The 19,256-nt window shown below is 46.2% G+C and overlaps 1 protein-coding gene across 1 annotated transcript in view; it reads left to right on the top strand.

Annotated features, from left to right (window-relative positions):
• The window catches only part of PANX1 (pannexin 1), a 38,958-nt gene that overhangs the window by 3,349 nt on the left and 16,353 nt on the right, over positions 1 to 19,256 (top strand). The window contains exon 2 of the mRNA XM_082629212.1: positions 15,270 to 15,409. Within this exon, the coding sequence (XP_082485338.1) occupies positions 15,270 to 15,409 (140 nt within the window). The remainder of the gene's footprint in view (positions 1 to 15,269; positions 15,410 to 19,256) is intronic.

The raw sequence follows: 19,256 nt of genomic DNA, 5'->3' as shown, positions 1-19,256 counted from the left end.
ACTGCTTTGACTCTCTGGTGCCCTAGCCTGGTGTCTTAGGAGACTCTGGGAGAGCAGAGCTCCTGTCTCCCACCAGGATGCTTCATGCCCGGTGTCAGGGTGGCTGGACCAGATGAGCAGCAGGGGCAGCCACTGGGCCCCTGGGGAAGGGTGTCTGGTCCGCCCAGGGAGCCTTCTCTCCCTGCTGCCCTCCCAGCAGGCAGCTGTAGTTCTGGACAGAGGGACTTGGTCCCTTGGGGTTAGCTCTGCTCTGCTGCTGTCATTACAGGGCAGGCGCTGGGCCAGCCCCAGTGAGCCAGGGGACAGAGAGAGCTGCAGCTGCTTCCAATGCTGTTAGTTCCCGGTTCCCCTCTTGTTTCCTCCAACTGAGTCAGCAGCCAGGTGGCTTAAGTCATCTGCTCTGTCATGGCTGCTGTAGGCACATCTTTGGAAATGTGTTCAGGCTTCCCTTAAGCATGTACCAGGTGGCAAAGCTGATTCTTCTTTTCAGGGGTGTCTATAAGAATGGGCTAATACTTAGGGTCTCAGGGCAAAGGTCCCAAAACAGCACATCCTCAGCTCACATTTAAAGCCAAAGCACCAAGGGAGCCTCCTGGTCCCTTTCCAGAAAGATGCCTGCTATCCAGAGAGGCTACTGATACATACATGTTTTTCTTTGTTAATTTTTTTTTGGTATTTTATTGTACAGATAGTACCTAAATACCTTCTCATGGTAAAGGATTCATAAACCTCCTTCACTATGTGTTAGAGGTGAACATCGTAGACACTTTGGACAGCCGTAAAATCCCCTTTCTCTGCATTAATATAACTTATACACATTTTGTGTGTGTGTGTGTGTGTGTGTGTGTGTGTGTGTGTGTGTTACGCGGGCCTCTCACTGTTGTGGCCTCTCCTGTTGCGTAGCACAGGCTCCGGATGCGCAGGCTCAGCGGCCATGGCTCCCGGGCCCAGCCGCTCCCGGCATGTGGGATCCTCCCGGACCGGGGCACGAACCCGTGTCCCCTGCATCGGCAGGCAGACTCTCAACTACTGCGCCACCAGGGAAGCCCTCTTTGTATATTTTTAATAACAGTCCTTTATCACATGAAGCCACCATATATTGACACTGCCTGTGTGCTAGGTCCTTTTAGCATGATATATTTCCCAGCAGAAATTCTTCAAAACAGGTGTATATTTTAATTCTGGGGAGACTGGAATATTGGTTAAGATTTGAGTTTGGAGACAGACTGCCTGGGTTCCAATCCTGGTGCATCACACATACACTGTGAGACATTGGGCAAGTTACATAATTTCTCTGTGCCCCAGTTTCCTCATCAATAAATGGGGTCATAGTAAAACTTATCTCACAGGGTGGTGAGAATTAAATGCATTAACACACGTGAGCCCTAGAACCATGTCTGGGACATAGTAACCTTTCAGTAAAGGTTAGCTGCTAAACACGCCCCGGTACTGTATGACTCTGACAGATGAGGAACTGAGGCCAATAGAGGCCAGATAACGTGCTCAAGGGCACGCAGAGCAGAGCTGGACTGCAGCTTTGATTCTGAAGCCTGAATTCTCGGGCACTGCTGTGTCCTCTGCCCTCTCCCTGTCCTGTGCATGAGGAACAGTGCCCTGAAAGCAGAACGAGCTTGTACCCAGCACAGAAGCTACTAGTTTGTTCTGGGTCTCGGCCCTGCTGCCACGGGATCATCCTCCCCACTCTCGGGGCCATCTTCCCCACTCCTTGCTTTCTTGCTGGGGAGGGTGCCTCCTCTGTTAGAATCATGGGCAGCCCCATCCCCGGTTCAGCACTGCAGCCTCAGCAGGGCGTCAGGACCATGGGTGCATGAATTACAGCCCTAAGGATATTAAAACACAGTCCCTCCACCCATCCCGCCAGACCTCCTTGCTATTATCATAGCATCAAGTCTAGACTTCCCAGCATGTCATCCCAGGATGTCCTTTATCTGATTCCCAGCTGGACTCTGTTCCAGGCACAGTGGTGTGCTCCCCTTTGTAATATACGGTGAACTTTATAAAGACTCCGAGCCTTTCTCATGCTCTTTCCCAGCCTGGGTTTTCTCCTCTCCTCCCTTCAAGTATGAACGTCTGCCATGGCTCAGCCATTACCTTATGCAATTTTTTTGTTTGTTATCATTAGTGGTTCATATTCTTAGTCTCCTCCTGGACTGCAAGCTCTTGGAGGACAGGGACCACGCTTTCTTTGTCTTTGGATCCCCCGTGGTACCATGCCCAATAAATGCTTTTTGGGTGGAGCCCAACACCATCGAGGTCTGCATACTTTCGGGAGAACAGCTGTGCTCTGTTGTACCATAAGAGAAACAGAAGGAACAGCCCTTGGGGAGAGCAAGGTCCTTGGCTCTTTTTGGTATGCTGCTGGCACAAAGGCTCTGTGGCATTAAATACCAAATTTAGACACTCAAGGCCTTCTACAACACAATAGGATTTCTTTGTTGCAGGAACTACAAAATCTAGCTCTTAAAAGGCAACTTTGAGGGAGATGTGATACAAAAGGACTTAACAAAGTTGGGTCTCGTTTCAAGCTGGGGCCCCGTTAAATCTCAAATCCCGATTATCCAAAGCCTGCTTTCACAATGCTTATGTTCAAGATTTATAGAAGATAAGACAAACAGGTAAACCAGTAAGAACGGTGAAATTCAAATAATTATAAATGCACTGAAGAAAATAATACAGGATGTGACAAAGGAACCGTATATCTTTGTATCTCCAGTGCTTACCATGGTGCACCCGATGCATAGAAATAAAAACAGCTACCATTTACTGAGTTCTTACTATCTGCTTGCACTGTGGCAGATATTTCATTAATCCTTATAGGAATTCTATGAGCTTTTGCAAACAAGAATAATTAGGTTCAGAGAGGTTAAGCAACTTACTAGCAAGTAAAAGAGAAAACTTAATAACTATTGGATATAATGGGATCTTAAAGCAATATTCAGGAAATAAAGATTCTAGAACCTCTTCTTATAGATGTACCTAATTTTTTCCCTATAGGCTAAAATCCCTTCCCCACACCTAACTGGACTTCCATGTTGTTTCACACAAATTAGGCCTCTGGCCCTTTCCTTCTCTGCTTGTGTTACTGGCTGGCCTTGCTGTCCACAGCGCCTGTCCTTCTCCACTCCGCCCTGCCTCCACCTTCTCTTTCCCCTGGTCACTTGTTCTCAGGATGTCATCATATTGGGGAAAGAGGAGGGCCACACACTTGGGATTCTATGGAACCTACACCAAGTATTAGCTGTCTGCCTCTGGAAGTTGCTTAAGCTCTCTGAGCCTCTGTTTCCTCATCTGACAAATGACACTAAATGATAACTAGTTCACAGGTTCTTTTATTCGATTGAGTGAGAGCATCTAATTCCTATCTAATCGTAGTATTTAGTAAATGACATCTGTTCTTGGTGATTCTGTGATGGAAAGTAGCTTATATGTGATTAGCATATAGGGAACACCAGTATCATGTGTGAGTCACATTGGTTCATATACTTTTTTTCCAGCATGTGAATGATTTGTGCCACCAAGGAAGAAGATCTGGATGAAGCAAGCTTCAGAGGAATATGGCGCACATGACGCCCATTAGCCCCATGCTCTTCCTCTTGGCTGCACATGGTCAAATGCCCTGTTTTGGAGGAGCTATCAGGCGGTTCTGTCTGGTCTTTGTGTGTTTCACTTTTTTACTTGGGTGCATAACTCAGCAGCCTTTCTTACACACCCTTCATCACACTACTGTGTTTTTAATCAGGATTGTTGCTGTTTGATTAGTGCTCTAGGTACAAAACCTGCAGAGACTTGGAGTGATCTGCCTGAATCCTATATACTCCATAGCTCTGTTATTTTAGTGATTTTGCAGAATACTACTTTTTTTTTAAATATACAAATTGTATTATAGCAGAGATGTTTGTATTAATTTCCCTTTTTACCTTTCATCTACCTTTTGTGTTAATCTTCATTTCATAGAAGCAAAACCTTTGCCCTGGACCAGGCTAGGACCTAGAGGTGATGGAAGAGACTTCGGGCAGACGTGTGCTGTGACTATTTCTTCATACTCTCTCTCATCTGGACTATTTTTTTAATTTGTGTTATCGTTATTTTTATTTTTATTATTTTTAAATTAATTCTTATTAGAGTATAGTTGTTTTACAATGTTGTGTTAGTTTCTGCTATACAGCAAAGTGAATCAGCTATGCATATACACATATACACTCTTTTTTAGATTCCATTCCCATATAGGTCATTACAGAGTATTAGGTAGAGTTCCCTGTGCTATACAGTAGGTTCTTATTAGTTATCTATTTGATATATAGTAGTGTGTGTGTCAATCCCAATCTCCCAATTTATCCCTCCCCCCTTCCCCCTTGTTAACCATAAATTTGTTTTCTACATCTGCGACTCTACTTCTGTTTTATAAATTTTTTTAGATTCCACATATAAGCGGTATCATATTTGTCTTTCTCTGTCTGACTTACTTCACTCAGTATGACAATCTCTAGGTCCATCCATGTCGCTGCAGATGACATTATTTCATTCTTTCTTATGTCACTTGGACTATTGCAGTAGATTCCTGACTGGTCTCTACTTCGGTTCTTGACCCTGAATGGCCAGTTTTTGACATAGCATCCAGAGTGAACCTTTTAAAATAAATACCAGAAGATGTCTTTGCTTTAAAAATTCTGAAATTATTATTATTATTTATTTATATTTTTGGCTGCATTGGGTCTTCGTTGCTGCGTGCGGACTTTCTCTAGTTACAGCGGGGGGTGCTACTCTTCGTTGTGGTGCACAGGCTTCTCGTTGCGGTAGCTTATCTTGTTGTGGAGCACAGGCTCTAGGTGTGCGGGCTTCAGTAGTTGCAGCACACGGGGCCCAGAGCGTGTGGGCTTCAGTAGTTGTGGCCCGTGGGCTCAGTAGTTGTGGTGCACGGGCTTAGTTGCTCTGCAGCATGTGGGATCTTCCCGGACCAGAGATCGAACCTGTGTCCCCTGCATTGGCAGGCGGATTCCTAATGACTGTGCCACCAAGGAAGTCCCTAAAAGTTCTGAAATTATTTTGTGTGAATTTTTAGGATTGAGCCAATGAGTAACTATGTTGATGTATTTGGGAGCTAAGGGTCTAAATGAAAGAAAGATACAAACATGGAATGAGGGAAGACAAGGAAGATCCCAGTGGTGTTGGATTGGAATTAGAAGTCTCATCATAAACTCACACACACACACAGACACACACAAATCGATTTCCTATCTGTGTCTGTTGAAAGGGCCTGGGAGCAATGACATCTCAGTAGCAGTGAGCACAGCTAGCATCCAAATCTTTGTTTTAAAATTTTATTACCGGGACTTCCCTGGTGGCGCAGTGGTTAAGAATCCGCCTGCCAATGCAGGGGACACGGGACACGGGTTCGAGCCCTGGTCCGGGAAGATCCCACATGCTGCAGAGCAACTAAGCCCATGCACCACAACTACTGAGCCTGTGCTCTAGAGCCTATGAGCCACAACTACTGAGCCTGCATGCTGCAACTACTGAAGCCGGCGAGCCTAGAGCCCGTGCTCCACAACAAGAGAAGCCACCGCAATGAGAAGCCTGCACACTGAAACAAAGAGTAGCCCCCCACTCGCCACAACTAGAGAAAGCCCGCGTGCAACAACGAGGACCCAGTGCAGCCAAAAATTAAATAAATAAATTTATTTAAAAAAAAAATTTTTTATTACCGACTAAAGGAACCGAAAACTTGTTGGAGAAATGGCCAATTTTAGAGCTGGGGCAGGGAAAGTACAAGATAAGCCCAGAACATTTTGTACCAGGAAGTATGGAAGTGCTCAAAACCAAGGGGAGCATATTAGGTACAGGAGCTAGTTTGAAACAATTTAAGCATCAAAATAAATAAAAGTAACAGATTATAAAATATCGAAAAACAAAAGACTACATGAGTCCATGTTTATGCTAAAAAAGAAAAAAATGTGGGGAAGGTGATTATAGTATATATATTATTATATATATATAATATATATTATATATATATACATAATATATATATATTATGGCATTATAGTATAATGCCAGCTAATAAATGTAGAGGGAAGAATAAAGTTGGAAAATCTTCATTTTGCAACCACAGTTGAAGTATTTGATTCACCACTGGATGAAAGCTTGTAGGGGAGCAGAATACTTACAGTCTAGGAGGGTCGTCTCCCCATAGACCACTTATTTCTCAAGGGAAAAAGGCACTTTTACAGCAGAGCCCTGGCAGAAGTCACCTTAACCAAGTGACCATTATAGGTGACCTTACCTGTCATGGGGGAAACTGTTGTCAGGCGCCTCCAGGGGTGTCCTGTGGATGACCAACAACCCTTCCCTTATTGGGATCCCTGCCAATAATGCAGAACCTAGATCAGAACATGGAGAAACAATGAACAAACACAAATGAAGGGGTGTCGCACAAAACAGAGGGCCAATGCTCTTCACACGTTAGGGTCTTGAATGAGAGGGAAGGGCTGTGGAACCCTCCCAGGATAAAGCGACTAGAGAGACATGACATCTGAATGCACTGTGTGTGGTGCGGGATTGGATCCTGAGTAGAGGAAAAAAAAAATTGCCGTAAAGGATAGTTCGGGAAATCTGAATATAGATAGCAGTAGTGTTTTCGTTTTTTTGTTGTTGCTTTTAATTTGGTAATTGAACTGGGTTATGTAAGAGAATATCTTATTTTAGAAGATACACACTTTGAGAGGAAAGGGTCATAATCTCTGCAAGTGGTTCAGAAAAAAGGTATATATTATACATACATGTATATAAAAGGAGGATGTGTGGCAGAATGTTGACAATGTGGTATTTCATTGTAATATTATTTTTTATGGTGATACTGTATTTTATACGTTTACAAATTTTATTTTTTCCAGTTTTATTGAGCTGTAATTGACACATAACATTGCATAAGTTTAAGGTGTGCAACATAATGAATTGATCTATGTATCTATTGTGAAATGATCACCACAGTAAATTTCATTAATATCATCACCTCAAATAGTTATAATTTCTTTTTCTTATGATGAGAACTTTAAAGATCTACTTGCTTAGCTTTCAAATATACCATACGGTATGGTTAACTATAGGCACTGTGCTGACGTTACATCCCAGAATTTATATATCTTATAACGGGAAGTTTTTACCTTCTGACTACCTTTACCCATTTCCCTCACCCCACCATGCCCGGCCTCTGTCAACTACCAATCTGTTTTCTGTCTCAGTGAGTTCAGTTCTATTAGATAAAACACATAAATAAGATCAGAACTATTTGTCTTTCTCTGTCTAATTTATTTCACTAAACATAATGCCCTCAAGGTCCATCCGTGTTGACACAAATTGCAGGATTTCCTTTTTTTTTATAGCTGAATATCGTTATAATATTCTTGTAACTTTTCTATAGGTCTGAAAATAATTCAAAATAAAATGTTTAATTTTAAAAAAGAGATGAGGTAAACAAAGCAAAATGTCAATATTGTTTTAAACCCCTAGGTATCTGTTATATTATTTTCTGTATGTTTGAACTAGTTAATCTCAGATGATCAAAATTCAAAAAAAAAATAATATTTAAATACATTGAGTACTTTTTTTTGCATCTTTACTAGAACATTAAGTTCTCATATCTTTTTTCCCTGGTACCCAGGTCATTGAAACTTTATTCACTGGACAGTTGTCAGGTTTTACAGTGGATGAATACAAGTTCTTCTTTTGTGTGGTCTAGACGTTCCGGATGTACTAAGGGACTGGATTCTCCACCTCAGGAAAGCGACACTTCAAGCTGCTGCTTAGTTGTTCTAGTCTGTTCTTCTGGGTATAGTGCTGGCCTCGTGGTTCCTTCAAGCTGCGGTCTCTGTCTAGCTCCCTTTGCACTTCCGCTCTTGCACTTAGCAGGCCGTGTAATATTATATTGTTTACGCCACCATTCTTGACTGAATTAAAGGAGCCCTGCAGTTTCCATCGGAGGCTCGCCACCTTGACTGTATGTTCCTTTGGCTTTCTGCCCTGTAGTCACAAATCCTGGACCATGCGGTCCGGCCCCTCCATACGTGAGAGCATTGTGCGCTGATGGGCCTTTGTCTAATTTGGTAGACCTAGAAGCAGAAAACTATTAATGCAGAAATGCCAAACAGTTTATTGCTTGGGATGAGCAGTGAAGTATCTGAGGACCTCTTGGGACTCATTTAGAAGATAACACTACATTATGCCCATCTTATCAAGGAGCAGATATTAGCTCTGGTTGGGTTGTCTTTAAAAGCCAGGCTTAGCTGTCGGAAAAAAGAGAACTGGTGAATCAACTTGGTTTAAAGGAAAAGAAAACTATCATTCCAATTCAGTTTTTTCAGTTTGGGCTACAGAGAGTACTTAGATATTTTCACACTGGTTTAAAACACCTGGGCCATGGGGTCAGTTCCCACAAAGCAAAAGTGAAGGCAAGAATGGACCATTTGGGACTTTATTTATTTGCTTGTGTTTGAAGCTAGAGGTTGGTTTGAAGTCGCCTGGAGAGGTGAAAGGAGAGGAATTTGTTTCTTTTTTAGAGAGAGAAGTAATCCTGAGATTCTTGGAATTTTACTCTATTTTATCAGGGTTGGGCTCTCTGAGTATATGGCAAGAACGGATCCTTTGGGACAGACTTCATTTGGTCTTATGTTGGTGTCGAAGGTGCTTGAAACAGATTCAGGCCTGTTTCATCCTTGTGAGTTCTTGTTACTATTTCATGTTTATTTTTAAGCGCTGACCACTACCCATCTCTTTCTCTACCACACAATCAGGGTCCCTTTCTATGTGATTATTCCCATTGAACTTGAGAGTTTATAATACAGTTGTTTTCAGTTTTTTTGGCAACCTTAAAATATAGCAAGAACTTTCAGATTCAGTGCTTCATAGGTTGTATTATGACCTACCTGGATCCCCTGGGTATGTGTATATATATGTGTGAATGGTGTGTGTAAGTGTATCATTTACATTAAAGTGAAATAGAACTGAGTTTTTGTTTTGCAAAATAAAAACATTTTGCAAACTTTTAAAATATTCTATCGATAGTAATGACTGCTGTGTTCCCTTTCTGCCTCCCAGAAACAGCAAGCCCTGTTAAGGGCTTAAGGACTTACTGTTTTGTTCAAAGAAACTTTCCTGTCTCCCTCCTTCTCTTTTGACCTTCCCTGACCCAACTTTCTTCAATAACCTGTGCTTCCTGCCTCCTCGTCCTCGTGTTTGGAAGGTAAAGATGGAAACCTGGGTTGATACCCCATCTCTATAACCCACTAGTCACGAGATCCTCACTTTCCTCATTTTTAAAATGGGGTCAGAGTACACAGCAAGGGGTGGTTCCCTTTTCTGGCTTCTGCTGCCCCTTCTCGTCACTGTGCTGGTTACCAGGTTAGAATCTCTTCCGTTTGAAAATCCCTCTAATGTCCTCCCAGGCAGTTAACTAGATCTTTCTACTGGTGTTTTGTTGAACTTGCGATTTTGGTGAGTTGCATTAACTTCTCAGGAAGCCTGATTCCTGCGCTACCCGCACAGTTGCGTGTAGCATTTAAATGCAGAAGCAACGCAGATAACTTATTCCCACACAGCACCCGGGGAGGGAGGATGCATATGTTTGTCAGAAGATGCTGGGGGCTTGCTCAGAACTCACAGCCCTTCAGACGTGGGCCCTCCTAACCAACTGGGTGATAATAATGAGAAGAATGAAAAGAAAGCTTATCAAAAAAAGAGGGACAGGGCTTCCCTGGTGGCGCAGTGGTTGAGAGTCCGCCTGCCGATGCAGGGGACACGGGTTCATGCCCCGGTCCGGGAAGATCCCACATGCCGCGGAGTGGCTGGGCCCGTGAGCCATGGCTGCTGAGCCTGCACGTCCGGAGCTTGTGCTCCGCAACGGGAGAGGCCACAGCAGTGAGGGGCCCGCGTACCGCAAAGGAAAAAAAAAAAAAAGAGGGACAGCAAAAGGAGGCCAAAGCCCCTCCGGATGGGGTGGACCAGGAACAGAGAGCCTTGCACTAGCCTTGCACTAGCTAGTGTTGGTGCCACGGAGAAGCTGCTGGGCTGGCCCACCTCCCTGGCTCCCGTCCTGTCTCCCCTCAGGCTGTGTTACCCTCTGGTTCTCCACCAGCTGCGTCTGTGGTACAGGAACAGGTTTTAGCTGGGCTGACACTTAGGAGAAGGGGTGACCCGCGCCCTAGGCTCCAGACCGGGGCCCGGAGGGTGGGTGGAGGGATGTCTGTGACGTGGGTCACTTGTTAGCAGATGTTGCGGCTGCTGCCACGGAGCCCCCGGAGCACACGTTTCCTGCCCATGATCTTTCGTTCTGTCCGGCCAGTCACATATGGAAAGCCCACAGCTCTGTCTGCACTCTCAGCTGGACAGAAGTGGTGGTATTGTTCTTGGTGTAAAGCCAAAACTTACTTCTCGGTTTCTGTACAGTTGTGAAAGGCGATGCAGATCTCACTTAAAGCTACTCCCTAGAAATCAGAGTGCCCTCATTCAGCCAACACGTGGCAGAGCGGAGTGGAAAGGGCATGGGACCCAGGCTGGAGGATCACTGTGGATTAGGGACTGTTTCCTCAGCTGGGATAGTGGAATCTGACAGGGAGACTTGACTGTTAGTTGAGATACTATTTATCATAGTACTTGGGAATGTTTAAAGCACCCAGACAGGTGTTATTTTTTTGATACAGTGTGCTCTATGAAGTTGAGAGGGAGGGAAGGAGGGACGGAGGGAGGGAAAGAGAGACAGAGACAGAGAGAGAGAGAGAGAGAGAGAGTGTGTGTGTGTGTGTGTGTATGTCCACTCTGCTAGTCAAGAGTTGAGATATTACTAGAGGAGATAAGACGTGCATGTCTGTACAACATGGTTGAAGGTGATTATCTGTCTCTGATGGCTTTAAAGGGCTCTGGGAGTTGAGTGGGGACAGTTTCATGCAGAGGGTGATATCTGAGCTGGGCTTTGAAGGATGGGCCATGGAGGTGGACATGGAGGGGCACTGACTTTAACAAGTATTGGAGAGAGGGCCCCCCAGGCAGAGGAATTGATGTGAGGAAAGGCACAGATTTAGGAGCAGATGGGGCCTGTGCAAGCCACAGCAATAATTGGGTTGGATTGGAGCATCAGTTTGGATTTGTCTTCTGGGTGGCGGGGAACCAATGAAAAAATGTTGAGCCAAGGGAGTGTCAAGATCAGAACTGAGCTTGAGGGTGAATGATCTGGCAACAGTTTAAAAAGGTGGAGGGGAGCTTCCCTGGTGGCGCAGTGGTTGAGAGTCCACCTGCTGATGCAGGAGACATGGGTTCGTACCCCGGTCCGGGAAGATCCCACATGCCACCGAGTGGCTGGGCCCGTGGGCCATGGCCGCTGAGCCTGCACATCCGGAGCCTGTGCTCCGCAACGGGAGAGGCCACAACAGTGAGAGGCCCGCGTACCGCAAAAAAAAAAAAAAAAAAAGGTGGAGGAAGGAGACCGGAATCTCTCCTTACTGGAAGACTACTAGGAAAATATATAAAACACCTGTTTGCCTCCCAATATTTTGGGTTTTTTCTTCCAGTTTTATTGAGGTATCACTAACAGTCAGCACTGTATAACTTTAAAGTGTACAGGGTAATGATTTGACTTACATGCATCCTGAAATGATTACCACAGTGAGTTTAGTGAACACCCATTGTCTCATACAGATACAAAATAAAAGGAAAAACAATTTTTCTTTGTGATGAGAACTCTTAGGATTTGCTCTCTTAACCACTTTCATATAGAACATACAGCAGTGTTCATTATATGTGTCATGTTGCATGTTACGTCCCTAACACTTATTTACCTTATCACTGGAAGTTTGTACATTTGACAGCCTTCATCCAGTTCCCCCGGCCCCCATCTTCCACCTCTGGTAACCACAAATCTGATCTCTTTTTCTATGAGTTTGTTTGTTTGTGAAGTACAGTTGACCTACAACACTGTGCTAGTTCCTGGTGCACAACATAGTGATTTTGACATTTTTATCCGTTACAAAATCATCACCCCCCAATATCATTTTTTTTTTTTTTTTTTTTTTTGCGGTACGCGGGCCTCTCACTGTTGTGGCCTCTCCTGTTGCGGAGCACAGGCTCCAGACGCGCAGGCTCAGCGGCCATGGCTCATGAGCCCAGCCGCTCCGCGGCATGTGGGATCTTCCCGGACCGGGGCACAAACCCGTGTCCCCCGCATCGGCAGGCGGACTCCCAACCACTTGCGCCACCAGGGAAGCCCCCAGTGTCATTTTGAAGAGTAAATGAGATAAAGGATGTGGAGTTAACATTTGGAGATGAATCACGAGGGTCCAGGTCCCCAGCATCCTAGCCGCATGGCTGCAGCTGAGCCTCCTGACATGGGTGCTTTTAGGCCAGGTGAGGCTGTCAGGCCCTGGGTGAAGCTGTAGGGCTGCACAGCCCAGCTCGGGCAGGTCCCTGCACCCTCCTGCGTGGACCTCCTGCAGGTCCCTCCCTTTACTCCTGCCCTCTACTCCCAATTCGGCTCCTGCCCCTGCCTGACTCTTGACTTCCTTTGCTTCCCGTTTCTGGCCTGGGAATATCCAATACCCAGAGCTTGATCTGCTCCTTTTCTCAGATTTGACCTTGACCCTTGCTAGGAAGCTCCGCCCATGCTGGTTAGTTGGAGTAACCGAGTGTTCAAACCACCCTGCCCCACCAGAGCCCTGGCTCCCGGGACCTCCTCCAGCTCGGCCTTGTTGGAGTGACTGGTCCAGAGAGGAGCATTTTAAGAGACTGGGAGTTAGATGCAGATTCAAATTCTGATGCTACCACTGACTTCCTTGGGTGAGGGATTGCTGAATTACTGTGAGCTTCGGTTTCCTCCAGGGTAAAATGAAGATAAGACCTATCTATCTGTCTATTCCCCACCCTCGATTTGGTTGTGAGGTTTAAATGAGGTAATGTAATGATTTAAAGGTGGCTTGGTGTCCTGTGAATACTGGTTGTCTTTTCTTCTGATCTTCCATTCCAGATGAAGAATATTTACTTAGGAGCTCAACGTGTGCTCAACCTCTGTCTGTAGACTCTGTTAAATTTCCTTTCTTCTTCGTTTGCAAAAGCTGTGGTGTGAAAAAGTAGAGTTATTTATTCTCCAACAGTTTCCATCACTGCCCTGGGGGAGGCCCCTGACATCCCAGGACAACTTGAAGCACTTTTCCTATGGAACGAAGGTTACTAGATGCCGGCTACATGCACGAGGACTACAGGCCAGATGGGTTTCCATGAAATCCTAACAGCATTGTCCATTTTCAGGAGAATGTGTTTGGGCAGATGCTACTAAGCAAGCATCTTGCCAGAAACCATCCATCTATAACCTGAGGCCTGTCTGTCCTTCTTACAGTATCTGCTGTTTTATGCCTAGTAAGCCTTGGTGTCTGGACCTCATTAGAAGCATTTGACAGAGGAATACTGATGCAAGAGCAGGATGAGGCTAGCCCCGGGGGCCTGTGCTATCCTGATTGCTCTATTTTTTATAAAATGTAAGAACTCAAGTTTAATGGGATAAGAGTTGGAAGGGACCTTAAATGTCTTTCCCACCCCCAACTCATATTTAAACCATTCCTGGTTAGGAAGAAGTTACCCTATTAGAGGATGCTTTCAGAAAGTGTGCGACTTTTCACAGTCATCTCCAAGGGCTCTATCTGAGAGGTCCCTTCTTGACGTCTGTGGGCATAAAGGCACCTGCTGAAGAAGAGGGGGTACTCAGAGCCTGGCCTGTTGTACCCCCTTCACCACAAGAATCTACTCTCCAGACAACATACCCATCACTACCCTCTCCTGTCACAAGTATAAAGGCCAACCCCTCACCAGAGGAGGACGGCCCTTTGAGGTTTATTATGTCCCTCATAAAGGGACCAGGGAAGTCCAGCTCAGTGTCTTCCTACTGTCCTGTCCTCTCTGCAGGGTGGGGAGGGAGAATGGTGGGCACCCCCCCCTCCCCCATCTTTAAAGCTGTAACAGAATCTGCTAGCCACCTGGTACAGAAGGATGTGCCATGTGCAACTGCCGGGAACCAGGTACACTACTCAGAATCTAGACATTAACGTCATCCCCATTTGGAGATCCCTGGCTTTGTAAGTAAGTGACCTGAGGTCACCTGGCTGTGAGGGTCAGAGTTAGGGTTAGATACAGCTAACATCAGAGCCCAGGCACTTGGCACTCTCCCGCTGTGCAGGCTCTGGAAGAGAGTGTGTCAGCTGTCCCCCAGCAGCTGGTCCCTGTGCCTGGAAGGGACACATGTTCCTGTACCTGCTTGATGGGGCAGGGGAGTGGGGCTGGGCTCAGGGCTGCCAGGACAGGCGCAGCACCAGACCCTCTGCCTGCTGGCAAGGCGGGGAGACACAGCTTCAGCCCTGCACCCCGAAAGTCCTACTGGCCTGTTTTCCACGGTGGCCCGTGTGAGTCAGGAGGCACTCAGGGGCATGAAGAATCTTCCAGGTAGTAACGGTAACATTTGTGGAGCGATGTGGTTCTCAGTTTGCAGAGGTGAAAACCGAGGTCCAGAACTCCTTCCCAGAAGAGCGAGTGAATGGCAGAGCCTCGAGTGGGACCCAGCTCTCCTGGTTTCCCATCCCGCGCCCATCTCCCTGCCTGTAGGTTTGCAGTTTGGAGCATCTGCCTTCTGAATGGAAACCACTTGGGCTGCCGTTTGGGCCTGTGCCTTCTTTTTTCTTAGAGGAGGTGGAAAACGGTCGATTTGCCGTCCAGTGGTGTATTACCAAATGTTCCATCAGCCTTCTCTTCCTCAGGCTGAATGTTCTTTGTTTCTTTGCCCTAAAAAGGACTCCTTTTCTGGTTCAATTTTCTGTATTGACTCTCCTCCTCGCTTTCTACTCCCCACCCTATAACCCTCTCCTTTCTCTCAATCCTCACCCCAAATTAAACCAACTCAGCGTGTTTCCTTTGCACATGTTTGGCTCTGGTTCCTTTCCTGCTCACTTTTCCTTTATGATGGTTTCACTTCTTTCAAGAGTTTTTCCCCACCTGAGCCCAAGCTGCTGCCATGACCAGTGTTGGCCAGAAAGCTCGCAAATATTCAGCTTTACTGCAGACTTGGGGGTTTGGTTTTGGTGCTGGCCTCGCTCCTGTAGTGGTGTTTGGTGACTTAGCGAACACCTGAAAGTCTGAGGCAGGGAGGGAGGGATTATGGGTGGGGCAGGAAGGGTCCAGACACCTGCACTTTCATTTACTTGGAACAATCTGTTCTTGCTTCTTAGGTACCCAGATAAGCTGCTTCTCCCCCAGTTCTTTCTCGTGGCGTCAGGCCTCCTTCGTGGACTCTTATTGTTGGGCAGCCGTCCAGCAGAAGGACTCCTTGCAGGGTGACTCTGGAAACCTTCCACTGTGTCTGCATAAGGTAACTGGGGACATTGCAAATCTCACCTGTTTGCTTTATAGATGTGGGAACTGAGGCCCAGAGAGGCTGCACCAGTCCAAAGCCACATGGACGCCTGTGGCCAACCAGGGCTGTAACTCAGATCGTAAAACTGTAGCACATTAAAATCAGAAGGAACCTCAGAGATTACTTGGTCCAGCACCTTCCTTGAGCAGATGGGAAACTGAGGCGCTCCTTGATTTTAGCTCCATAGTGGCCGGCACCTCATGTGTTTCGGTGGCCTTTCTACCCTTGATGCCCAGCGGTGTCTGAACCATACGAGGCTCTCAGTACATTTTTTATGCTTCAATGAGCTTTGTTAGAGAACAGCAGAGTTGGGACTCAGAGCTTCGGCCAGCTTCTATTCCACCACACACAGGGTCTCTTGGAAAAAGTAAGGACCAACGTAGAGGTCAATAGCTTCCAGCGCATGTGTTACTGCAGCATCGAGAAGCCCAGGGATGACTCCGTCTGGGGGTATTGATTGCAGCACAGCTTTTGGAATACATGCCTTTGCTTTCTGATGGGTCCACATGCTGCAAGGAAGGGGAGATGCTACCTGGGAGACACCAATGTCCTGCAGAGAAGAGGAGCAGGTCAGGAGCTCCGTGGTCGGGGGAGCGTGGAGGCGGGGCTCACAAAGGCTGGGCAGTGTGGAACTTGGGCCAGAGTTGGCAGGTTTGTGCAGGAGGAACTTCTCTGCGTAATGAAGCAGCTCCGCTGGGTCTTCTCCATACTTGTGAAAGTAGGACTTTGTTTCAGCCTGTCATTACTTTCAGCCACTGGTTCTTTTGTTCATCATGAAAATGAATAGAATGTTTGTGCATCTTCAGCATCCACCAAGGAAAGCATGGTATGTTAGCTTTTTTCTTTATTATTTATTTATTTATTTTTGGCTGCGTTGGGTCTTCGTTACTGCGTGCAGGCTTTCTCTAGTTGTGGCGAGCAGGGGCTATTCTTTGTTGCAGCGCGCAGGCTTCTCATTGCAGTGGCTTCTCTTGTTGCAGAGCATGGGCTCTAGGCATGTGGGCTTCAGTAGATGTGGCACATGGGCTCAGTAGTTGTGGCATATGGGCTTAGTTGCTCCGTGGCATGTGGGATCTTCCCAGACCAGGGCTCAAACCCGTGTCCCCTGCATGGGCAGGCGATTCTTAACCACTGCAGCACCCAGGAAGTCCTGGTATGTTAGCTTCTAAAAAGCCAAAGGCTGATGTTTGTTTGACTCTCTCCTGCCTTGACCTGTTGCTGAACACACAGTCAGCATACTTCCTTTTTAAAAAGAACAGTTTAAGTCCTTTGCTGTGACTCAGGCTTGTTTCCCTCATGTTTATGTATTGCGTGCCATTTGGCACAGTGATGCCCTACACTGACTCCTTTCTTCTTTGGGGTTGGGCTTTTCTCTTTGACTTTCGGCCTTAGCGTCAGTTGGGTCCTTATCAACTTTGCATGACGTAGTAGCCCTGGCAGCAAGTAATAAGGATCTTCCATGTGAATGGGCACAGTTCTAGAAACTGAACATCTTTGTTTGCAAATCTAAATGCATACTGTTGTAGTTTAAATCTGTCTATTTTAATGGTCTTCTGAGAATGGAAAGTTGTAATCAGTGGCTGGGCTGGCGATTGATGGGTCCACAGAAGAAGAATGTATATTCTGGGGTTGTCCAGTGTAAGAGTTGGCAGGGACGTTAGAGACTGCAAAACCTTTAGAGCAGGAAGAAATTCAAAGATTGTGATCCAAATGCATTTTACACGTGAGGATAAGGACACCTTGAGAGGTCATGCCCAGGAGTCACAGGACTAAGTTGCTGGCTGTAAGATGAGAATCAGGTCTCTGGGCTCCCACTGGCCCTGCAGGATAGGAGGGGAAGTCTTGTAGAGCAGCGTGGGTAGTCAAGCTTAAGTTTTCGATGTTAGTGAAAGATGAAGGAGCTCTCTTTCTGGTGATGGTCATCTAGCTTGTTTTGGTGGAAGTTTGGCTGAGGATCTAAGCAGAGTTCTTGCCAGATTCCCAGGGCTGGAGACAAAACTTGAATAGCCCAAGTTGGAAAGACCCTGGTCAACACTGTAGGCTTGAAAGGCCATCGCTGAGGAGTGAGGGGTGATCCAGAGTTCAGCCAGCCCTCATAGGGTCTAGAGTCTTGGTTCAGAGCATTTCAGTATCGATTGAATGAAGAAGATTTGGGATTGCCAGTGTCTCTAGTTCACCTGCCAGCCAGAAGCAAAAACAAGCCAGTCCTCCCTGGAGGAAGTAACTTCATCCAGAGCCTCAGATTCTCGCTCCGGTTTTTCGCATGTGATGTTCAGCACTCAATCAAAAATAACCAGAGTACGAGGGAAAACCCAGAACTAGAAACAGACCCACAGGAGATCCAGATAAGGTAGGAGGATCTTACCTGGGTAAGTGTGACTTTCTTAGCCAGGCCAGATTCTGTAATCACAGCTGCCTTATTTTCACATTGATGCCTTTTCAAGTGGTATGTGTATGTAAGAAAGTATACACATTGTAAGATTCACCGTTTTAGCCGTTTTTAGGCGTGCAGTTCAGTGGCATTAAGTACATTCACGTTGTTGTGCAGCCATCATCACCATCCATCTGAACTTTTTCGTCTTCCCAAATTGACACTCTGTACTCATTAAACACTAACTCCCTGTCTCCCCTTCCCCAACCCTGGCAACCACCACTTTGCTGTCTGTCTCTTTGAGTCTGCCTACTCTAGGTACCTCATATAAGTGGAATCAAATAATATTTGTTCTTTTGTGTCTGGCTTATTACACTTAGCCTAATGTTTTCAAGTTTCACCCATGTTATAGCATGCATCGGAATCCTCTTCCTTTTAAAGGCTGCATAATATTTCATTGTATGTATACGCCACGTTTTGTTTATCCATTCATCCATCAGTGGATACTTGAGTTGCTTCCACCTCTTGGCTTTTGTGAATAATGCTGCTGTGAACACGGGTGTATAGATATCTGTTCGAGTCCCTGCTTTCGGTTCTTTTGAATACATGCCCAAATGTTGGGTTGTTGGATTCTTTTTCAAGTTTAGAAAGCTTTTCCTGTTGTTTTTCTTTTGGCCTCTCCACACTCAGTGGACTCATGACTCTTCAGCTGGCTGGGACCATCTCCTCCAGGCTCCTCTTTTCACAGAGGGGATGCGGAGGACAACGGCAGGCAATGCCTTGTCCAGAGTCCCATGGCCAGATGGGTTGAGCACATGGCCTCTGTCAGATTTCAGGTGTTTTTCACATGTGAAAAGGTGCAGGTTTGATTTGTGTGGCTTCAGAAATCTAGACTCTCACCTGTTAGTGAAAGTTACCAGTTGGTGAACTTTAGCTGGGCACCAAGAGGGTCTTTCCAGCAGAAGAGCTGTCCAGTGGGGGATCCCACTGCTGACCCAGGAGGTCCTTAATTCAGGGTGGACGTGAAGATGTGCGTCGTCTTCCCACATCTTTACTCCTTACTCTGTCTGTGCTTCCGTCATGTAAAAACCCGCCTCCTTAGATTAGTTCTTCATTCTCGACACCGAGCTACATCATCCCCACCCCCTCATTCATTCAGGACTTTGGTGAGAGTTCGTTACCCTAGGGTGCCTTCTGTGTCCTCCCAGATACACATTTGATGCACCATTCTCTGTCTCCAAGGACTTTCACCCCCTTTCCACTTGTCACCGTTCTGGTGGATGCCTCACTCTGTGTGCCTCATTACCTGGAGCTACGTTAGGACATCCCACTCCCTACCGCCACCTCCTGCCCTCCAAGACCCTCCCCCACCCCCTTCAGAGCAGACGGAAGCTCGGACATGAGAACACCCTCAGCTCCCTGCCATCACAC

The sequence above is a fragment of the Mesoplodon mirus genome, assembly GCF_964341445.2.
Source record: "Mesoplodon mirus genome assembly, chromosome: 7".
NCBI lineage: Eukaryota > Metazoa > Chordata > Mammalia > Artiodactyla > Ziphiidae > Mesoplodon > Mesoplodon mirus.
The sequence above is the reverse complement of the archived record's forward strand: the minus strand, read 5'-3'. Positions and strand labels throughout refer to the sequence as shown.